Raw genomic sequence first — 9,101 nt, 5'->3', positions numbered from 1 at the left:
CTACTTTCCAATGTTGAGTGTGAAGATGATTCGGCCCAGGAAGCGGTCGCTGTTAAGGTCATTGATAATACCTTTCCCATTCAGGCTGCACTGTATAGGGACCAAATAATTCCTCCTCACGTCTGTAAAGTGCATAGCCACCAGTGGGGATGTATAGTTAACCTGAAAAGAAGGGAGATATAAGTGTATTTTTTGAGGGAGCAAAAAAGCAGGCAGTGCTTTCATGTTCGTTAAAAATCATTAGTAACTGGTTCATGGTTCCCAGGTGTGTGAGTGCATTTGCCTGATGTCTACCACAACCCCTCGGGATGCTGAAGCTGAGCCTTTCTGTGCCTCAGAAGGTTGTTTAGCCTGTTCTGCACTGCGCTGTGCTGCTTGGGTTGATTAACTAGGGCAACTTACACCCAGTGATGGGACTCTCAGATACTTTCTGCTATTAAAAACCAACCTATGGCTTGTAGTAAGAAATCCTTGGTGTTCCTCAGATCTGTGTGCTCCAAGGACACACAGAGCTGGCGTCTGGGGCTGTTACTCAGCTTCAGTCTGCAGCAGTATGGCAACAGGAATCTGGTGCCTGCTCATTTTCCATTTCAGCTTTTGTTGTGAAGGTGCATTACCTCCTAACACTGTACAGCCCAGCACAGACAAAAGGAAGTGCTGCCCAGCATGTTCAGAAATAGCCTCCAATGTTGGACTGCTTTGTTTTGGTCCACCCAGCCTGAAGTGGTTTTGTCATAGTTTTGACAAAAGCCCCATCCTTTTCCTCCTGTGCCACCTTAACCCCTGATTTCCTTGACACCCTGGGAAAATGCTGGTGTTGAGACCTTTTCTGAGAGTTAGCAAAACCAGTCATAGTCTCCAGATGATAAATGTAGTCATTCCCATTGCTGGCAAGGGAGAACTGGGGTCCCCAAGGATTTCCCAGTTTGTCAGAGACAGAAATAGAGCGCTGTAATCCCAGTGCCTGTGGCCTCCCTCCTGTCTGCATCTGCCCAAAATAGCTGGCAAGCACATCTGTACTCTGCAGCAGCTCCTGCCCTCTCCTTCCCAAGGAGACTTAGCAAAGATGCCGAAGTCCTTACGTGAGTGAACTTGCCGTAGTAGGGATAATACATGAGATCAAACGTCCCATTTCCAGGGTAGAAGTCCACCGATCTGAGATCGCTCTCATTGCCTTTCTGCAATTGGAAAAAGAATAAAGGTACACACATAGCATGTGGGACACAAAATACAGCTCTCTTCACTGGTAGGTGAAGGAGCTTTAATACAGGCATCTCTTGCAAATCCATGTCAGGGCTCAGCTGCGCCTGTCTGCACGCAGCGCATTTGCTGTGAGAGCCAGCTGCTGCTGCAGCGAGCCACAGCATAATGGTGCTATGAAGGCACAGGCAAGGGTTACCAAATTGGCTGCCTGTCAATCCCTCCCTGTGCTTGCCTACTGCTTTATTGCTCTCTAAGGGTACGATCCAGCTGCTGCCTGGGCAGTGGGATCCCTTCCTTCTCCCTATTGCTGTTGGCTTGCAGGGTGCTCCCCAGGACTGAGGGTCCTGCAGAGTGAGTGGGGATGGATGAGAGCAACTCCTGCCTCTTCACCCCCCCAGCTCCAGGCTCTAGCTAGCACCCAGCAGCACTCAGAGGGCAAGAACCAGGGTGGGAAGCAGGAGATTGGTGGCCTCTGTCATTCTCAGCAGACTAGCCCCCACTTGTGCCCAGAGGCATTGGCAGCACTGGGTCCTGTGAGTGGAGCTAAAATGAGGCCATATGTTGGTGGGGTCCATCAGAGGGAGACATTTGGCCTTCTACACACCATGCTGCTGAGCATGAATGAAAGCAGTACCTGCACTTTGCAGTCCACGCTTACAGGGACCCCAGCACCAGGGCGGTAGCCTATGATCTGCAAAACCAAAAGACATCCATGCTTGTATGAAATGCAGTGCCAAGGGCATGCTGCCTTCTTTCTCTGGGGCTTAAGCTCTTCTGTGCGCCAGTCGTGTTGCTCAGGACGGGAGTTATGTGCCCCTAGAGCCGGGTCTGCCACCCCAATGCAGTGCACCTTGTCTGTACCTGAGGGCAGAGGCAGAGCAGAGCATCCAGAGAGCCCAGACTTCCCCACACAGCTCATATAGCCACATCCCCACATAGCTCACGTGCACCTCCCACATTTATTTTCCCAGCAGCATGCACTGAGCCACCATGCTATTAGAAGGTTTCAAATAAACTCAGTTCTATGAAAATTGCCATTATAAAGAGACTGGGGTCTGAGGTGTAGCCCCAAAGCACAGTTCCTCCCACACAGGGGCCTGGCACAAGACTCTCCAAGCACTCAGGCCTCAGCAAATCAAATTGAGTAAGTTTTGTAGCGTTTCTTTTTTATGTTTTCTAGTGAGTATGAGCCAGCAGGTTTGGGGATTCTGGTTCCCTTTTTCCCTGGGCCAGAGAAGTGGAGGAGTTTCAGTCCCTGCATGGTCTTTAATCTTTCACACTGGGATGCACTGAGGGAAGGAATTACAATGACAGGCTTTCTGTGTACCCGGTTCATCTCCAGCAGGATGCAGGGCTGCCCTTTGGAGTAGCCAAACGTTGGGTCTTCAATGCCAGAGCACTTCTGCAGCACGGAGCGCTTGAACTGGCAGGCCTTCTTCTCCTCGCTTTCATTGCCCCCTTGGATGAAGTACCGTCCTGAGATGCACTTGATATTCTTCTCCTCTTGAACTTTGTCATCATAAGCTGGCGAGAACCAAGAGACTTGTTACCATTTCTCAAGACCTGCACAGACCCATGCTCTCAAAGCGCATCCCCATGTCAAGGGAGATAGTCCCACCTGGAGAGGCAAGGCTCCCTCCCATAAAAGCTCTCATGGCCACCTTATGAGCCTCCCTCTCTAAATGGGGGTTGTGAGATGCCAAGAGCCGCAGGAGGAGACCCCTGCGCTGTGTGCATGTGTGCATGGATGTGAGCAACTTGCCAACGTGACTCCTACGGGGCCTAAGAGCTCACCTGCTAGGAAGTGGTGCATGTTGTCCACATAGGGCTGCCATGTGCTGGGCTGAGAGACATTGAAGGCAATGGTGAACCCATTCAAGTATGGTCTGATCATTACTCCTGGAGAAGGAAGCAGACCCTGTTAGAGCAGACATGAGTGGACTGCCCACAGGCTTGAGGCATGTGCCGCAGGGGCTGGTTGGGCTGAGACCAGGCTTGGGGCTGGGCACAGCCACATTGGCAGCAGCAGCTCACAGATAAACTCTATCCTCGACCCACTGATCCCTCAGCTCCATTCCACACCCAGAGAACACAATGCATATCAAAATATCCTCGGAGTCATGGGAGACCTGGAGGGTCTCAGCAGCTCTGCAGGGAAGAGATCAGCTTGGGGCTGCATGTGGAGGCTGGGGGGGGGTCCACCATGCTCCCAGGGCAGGGCAAGGGGTCCTCATGTTCCCCACTAACACAAAAACACAGGAAAAATGCTGCTTCAGTCACAGCAAAAGAAAGTTTTGAACATTATCTTGCCAGGACTCCTCCAAATAATAATTCATAAAAGCTACTCTTGATTTGCATTTTATTTTGAAGATAGGAGGTATAAAGGGACAGCAACTGAAATGAATGGTCATCACCTATGAAATGCCTAAACTTGCTCATTTACCTTGAGAATAATTAGCTTAATAATTAGCATAATTAGAATGAATGCTTCACATGGGGCTATTTAAGATGCCTGGTCCTCTGCAAAGAACCTGCAGTGCTGTCCTTGCCCCAAGGTAAGGATAACACCCCGAGTTATGGAGGGCTGGTTGACCATGGGAGCGTACAGCTGTGGCAGGGCTTTCCCTGAGGTCTCTGCCACACTATTTTGGTGGCACTTTGCTGGGCAAGTGCCTGAGGCTGCCTGGTTGAGGTACGTACCTGGCGGAGAGACACGGTCCCGGTATGTGGGCGTGTAGGGGCTCAGCGTGAGCAGCATCATGTACATGCAAAAGGCAAACATTCCCGCCAGGCATGTGTAGAAAACGAAGTAAAACAGTAAGATCAAGCCTGCAAAGAGAGAGGGCATGTTGTTATTAATGCAACCAGAGCATATCCCATGGGCCATGTCTTGCAGGGACACACAGTCCTGCTCAGCACGGTGTCCTCTGCAGCTCTGAGTCCATCGTGGAGGTGGGAGCTTGCAGCTCCCCTCCACACGCAGACCCTGGCATTTTGGGGTGCAGGATGCTCAGCCAGGCACACTCCCTGCCCAGCCCTGGAGCCAGGGCAGCTGCTGTTTGGCTCTGTAACCCTTTTGCTGCATTGCTTTTCCCAGAGCTGAACTAGGACCAGGTCCATGTGTCCACTTGCCTCTGCTCTCTCCAAAAGACAGACCTGACCTTGGCTCTTGCCCTTCCCATCCTCTTTACATGGTAATACATGAGGGTTCCCAGTGGCTTCAGCACATCTGAATTCCCCATGGGGGCGGTGGGGCAATGCTCCTGCCCTGACTCCTGTCACCTATGCAGCAGGGACCCCAGCTGGGACTGGAGTGAGCACCATCGCTCGCGAGCTGTGGCACTGCTGGCTGTTTCATAGCCCTGACATCCAGGGAATGGGTTTGTTTTTCCTCTGCACCAGGCTGATGGCTGAGGATGTCTCAAGAGGCCACAGCCTATGAATAAAACCCAGTGGCTCAGAAAGCAAAGTGAAGCCCTAACCCAAACACTTCCCAGGAGAAACATGCCGGCAGCTCGGAGGGAGCCCTGGGAACGCAGATGTGCGCTCCTGCCGTGCTTCTGCTGAGGCCACAGTGCTGGGAACCACTGCAGAGCTGTGTCCTGCTGCAGGCTGAGCCAGGGTGAATGGGACCATCACTGCTGCTGGTGGTACAGCAGGGATAATGTCCAGCCCTGACACAGTGATGCTGGGGTGCCAAACCAATGCTTGTTGGGACATGGGAATGCTACTGGCAGAGTCAGGGGTGCAGCCTTTCCCAGGGGCTGGGGCCTCCAGTGCAGACCCCGTGGCCAGCCAGCTCCCTGCATTCTGACAGCATGAGTTCCCTGAGCCCCCATCCCTGGTGAACACCTTGAGGGCCAGCGTGGGGGAGCAGCCCCAGGCTGGGCAAGCTCTCTCCTCTCACCTGTAAGACGAGAGCAGGAAAGTTCAGCTCCGTTCACCTCCAAATGCTCTAATTTTAAAAGAAAATTTGACATTTATAGTAGCTTCAATCCCTCTCTCCTACCCCACTGTACAGGCATGCGAGCACACAGGCGTGTGCAGCCAGGATATGTGTGTCCATAGGGCAGGGGGCCATATAGCACACCATGGTGCTCCCATTGCACTCTCCCTGAGGCTGTAAATAAATAACTTCCAGCAGTAGCAGCCAGGGCCACATGCACGCCAGCCTGAGCAAGCCCTCTCACACAGCTTTTCTCAGCACTTAACAGAGCCTCCGGAAACTCAAACCCATGTCCCTAAGGACTGTCACCCCCATACTGCTCCCGCTCTCCAGCCTGTACCTTCCCATCCAGCAAAGGTGCAGCAAAACTGAGCTGCCTCCCTAGCTGGCAAAGGGGGAGCAAGCGTGGATTTCAAGGCCTGCCCCAGATGCGTGTTCGTTGGTTTTCAGACTCCTCCGGTGCTCACTGGCAGCTCCCTTGGTTTCTCCTGGCTGTCCCCACAGGCTTTGCAGGAGACCTGGGGTGCTTGGCAGGGGCACGGGCAGGCTGTGGGACTTGCAAGCACATTACCAGTGCCAGCTGACAAGGGCTGCAAACACTGAGCAGCAGTCCTTGATAATTCACGCCCTTGCACCAGTGTGGAGGTGCACATGATGCTGGGCTAAGGGTGGGGATTTTCACTCCACTGTGGAGAAATTCTCTGCACTGCCAGGAGGACGGAGCTCCAAAGGTGGGCGGCATCGCATGTGCAGTGGCACCTTGGTCTCAGGTTGAGCCTGCATCAATGCTTGCCCCGCAGTTATGGGCTGCTCTTAACCACCTGGGGCACCTCCAGGCTCAGTGATAATTTTTGAAGGGTTAGACAGGGTGCTCAGACCCCTCACAGGCATATCCCAGCCCACCAGCCCTGACAGCATATGTGGGCTCTGCTGTGAGCACCATGTCACACCTGGGAAAGCTGTGGGGTGATGGCAATGACCAGCCCTTCCCATGCTGAAGTCAGGGCACACACCTGCACACACATCCTCCCCAAAAACGCCTTCCCTGTGACCTGGGAGCTCTTTCCACACCAACACTGATGACCCCAAAGCCACAGCAGAAACCTGGTCACTGGTGGCAGCAAGGGTGTGTGACTGTGGCAGACCAACCTGCAGACCCCGTGCTTGCTCTTTCAAATTTAATTTTAAATTTTAATTAATTTTTTAATTTTCTTTTAAAATCTTTGCTTTCACATTCTCAGTAAACACTAACATCCAAACCTAGGGTAACTTTCCCAAGGTTTTCTGTTTGTCCTCCTCATTAATTCCTTGCTGCCCTGGTTAGAAACATCTGCCCTGGAAACGTGGAACAGGGGTTGGTCAGTCCAAGCAATCAGGAAAGTGCATCTGTTGTGAAGGAGAAAAGGCAGCGATCCCCAAAAGCAGGGCTTGAGCAAGGACCTACCCCAGCTCTTGGCCGTTCTCCCCAGGCACGTTCTCTCCTCTGGGTTCCACAGGAACATCTTCATCTCCCCAGCCAGGTCTGCCCAGGATTTGCTCCCCATCTCTGCCTTGGTCTCGTTCTCCTCTCTGTTGGGATCCTGGACCTTCTCCTCATGCTTATTTTCCTGGAAGAGTTACAGAACACAACCCCCACATGCAAGCTTAACATCTCATTGGCCAAAAAGAAATGCAAAAGCACTTAATAGCTGGAAATGTTTCAAATTTCCATTCTCCCATCATCACTCTTGAGTTAAAGAGAGGCCGTTTTGGCAGTTCTGACTTATGATCGCTTAGATCCCAGCATTTTTCCATGACACACACGCCACTGCTGTCACACCGCGTCCAGTCTCCTCGTCCTGGCATTTACAGAAACTCTCTTTTCCCACCTGCATGAACACAACCAAAGAAAACCTGGGATCTTGGAGGGCCAGGGTTGTTCCCACGCTTCTGCAATGCCTCTGAGCTCAAGTGCACATTTTATGTGCTACCACAGATGACAGCAGGCAGCATTATTTTAGAGGTCATCCAGTTTGTTTTTCTTGGCATGTAAGCAAGTGTTTAGCCTTTGGAGAAATCTCTGTGTTGTTATTTTTTAATTACACGTAGTTTCAAGGAAAAGCAACTCCCCAGGTGGCGAGATTTTGCTTTTCACCTCAGTGCTGAAAATGCATTTGTCTGGAGCTTGGGAACACAAATCTCTCTGTACCTGCTTCTGGCCAAGAGTCGCCTGAGATGAGATATGGCAACCATCCCTAACCTGCCTTGGACCTGGGCAGGCTATATGTCTCCAAAAGCAGGCAGTGAGGTTGGCAAGGGTGCAGACCTTGCTTTGCACTTGAGTCAGGGCTGGGCCAGGTACTGCCAGGGGGAAGGGGTGATGCTGAGATCTGGATGGGCTCATCGCCTCCCTATGCTTTAATGCAAACCATGCTGCAGGGCTCAGCTGTCTCCTGGGCCCTCAGCAGCTGCCTTGGTAGGATCACCCCATGTCCGCACTAAGGGCCATGGAAAGCCACCAGCTACAGGCACCTGTTGGAGGCAGGGCCAACAAGTGAAATATTTGCACCCATGGGTCACCCTGGGGAAGCCAGGAAGCAGCCAACAGCTTGGCAGACAGTCTGGCTTGGAAATACCTTTGAATCGGAAGGGATTACATTCTGCTCACACACAAACACTGCAAAACAATGAGAATGGGGGTAGAGGACCAATGCAAAAACCTAAATTTGTGCCTTGGAGAGCCTGGGCCAGACCCAGGGGGGCTGTAAACCATCAACACCCCAGTGATTGCCCTAATCAGTCCTGGTTAAAGCCCCTGTGGGGCTCTTTTGGGAGTTTGCCTGCATCAGAGCACAGCTGCCAGCAAAATGCCCGCGGGTGCCTGTACAGCAAAGGCAGCGCTTGGCTCAGGTCCTGCCCTCTGGGCTTGAGCCCTTCCCGAGCCAGCTCCTGCACAGCCACAGTCTGATACCATGCAGGGCTGAGGAAACCAGAGAATTTTGGAGCGGGGAAGCAGCAGCCCCAGCGCCAGTCGCCAGCAGGGACATGAGAGAGGTGCAGGGGTTGCCGGCTGCCGGCCGCCAGGACACCCGTGAAGAAGCAAGTGATGGAAGAAGAGAGGAGGATGACTTCTCCTTTCTCCTGCACTCCTCCACATTAAATAAGAGCTAGTGGCCGCTGCTCTGGAAACATTTTCTCAGGCTGCCAGAGTAGCCGGGACTGCTTGAAGGGACTCTGCACCCACACTTGGTGCTGCTTTGGGAAAAGCCCTTTGGATTTCACACCAGCTGCAGCTCAGAGGCAGTGAGGGCAGCACACGGGCTGTATGCAGAGCCCTTTCTCAGAAGCTGATACTGACGCTTAGAGCTGCAGGGAGACACAGGAAGAGGGCTCTCACCAAAAGAACCCCACGGCTCTACCCTGCAGAAGGCTTTTGCAAGGAAGGAAAGGTTTGTCTCTCCTGACTCCATGCTGCACATCCAGCACCCGGTGAAAGGTCCTGTGCTGCCAGCTGGGAGAAGCCAAGTGGGCTCTGTTGCAGGGCAGGAAGGCTGAGGAGATCCTGGGCTGTCCCCACAGGCAGGGAGGTCTGTGTGGGGCAGCTGGGCAGGATGAGGTGACCGCACTACCAGGTCCCAGAGTCAGGAAGCTGGGTTAGCTCTGGATTGCAGCACCTCCCAGGTGCTTTATCTTTGCAGGACAAGAGAAGGTCTCGGAGCAGTCCCTTGCACCTGGACAAGGGGCAGAAGGAGTGGCAGGAGCTGGGGTAGGAGCATGCCAAGTCAGAGAGGGGGCACAGCCACAGCGGGACTTGTCAGGACACTGGACAGCCCCAGGCTGCTGCCCACCGTGGCAGCAGGGGTGACTCCGGGCGGTGAAGCAAATTTGGGGTTCATCCCTGGCAGGGTCACAGGTGCTGACAGTCAGGGGCTTTCCCACATCCTCACCCCAGACCACATCAGCTCTAATGGTG

General features: G+C 53.0%; 1 protein-coding gene across 1 annotated transcript in view; it reads right to left on the bottom strand.

The window, feature by feature from the left end:
* Nucleotides 1-9,101, bottom strand: part of ATP1B4 (ATPase, Na+/K+ transporting, beta 4 polypeptide) — a 9,426-nt gene continuing 325 nt past the window's right edge. The window contains exons 2-8 of the mRNA XM_010191500.1: nucleotides 6,594-6,756; nucleotides 3,904-4,032; nucleotides 2,998-3,102; nucleotides 2,531-2,727; nucleotides 1,838-1,894; nucleotides 1,083-1,178; nucleotides 1-162 (exon numbers count right to left, since the gene is read on the bottom strand). Coding sequence (XP_010189802.1) covers nucleotides 1-162; nucleotides 1,083-1,178; nucleotides 1,838-1,894; nucleotides 2,531-2,727; nucleotides 2,998-3,102; nucleotides 3,904-4,032; nucleotides 6,594-6,756 — 909 coding nt within the window. The remainder of the gene's footprint in view (nucleotides 163-1,082; nucleotides 1,179-1,837; nucleotides 1,895-2,530; nucleotides 2,728-2,997; nucleotides 3,103-3,903; nucleotides 4,033-6,593; nucleotides 6,757-9,101) is intronic.

This window comes from Mesitornis unicolor, unplaced genomic scaffold, assembly GCF_000695765.1.
Source record: "Mesitornis unicolor isolate BGI_N332 unplaced genomic scaffold, ASM69576v1 scaffold30569, whole genome shotgun sequence".
NCBI lineage: Eukaryota > Metazoa > Chordata > Aves > Mesitornithiformes > Mesitornithidae > Mesitornis > Mesitornis unicolor.
Note: the sequence above shows the minus strand (reverse complement) of the source record. Positions and strands in the feature narration are given on the sequence as shown.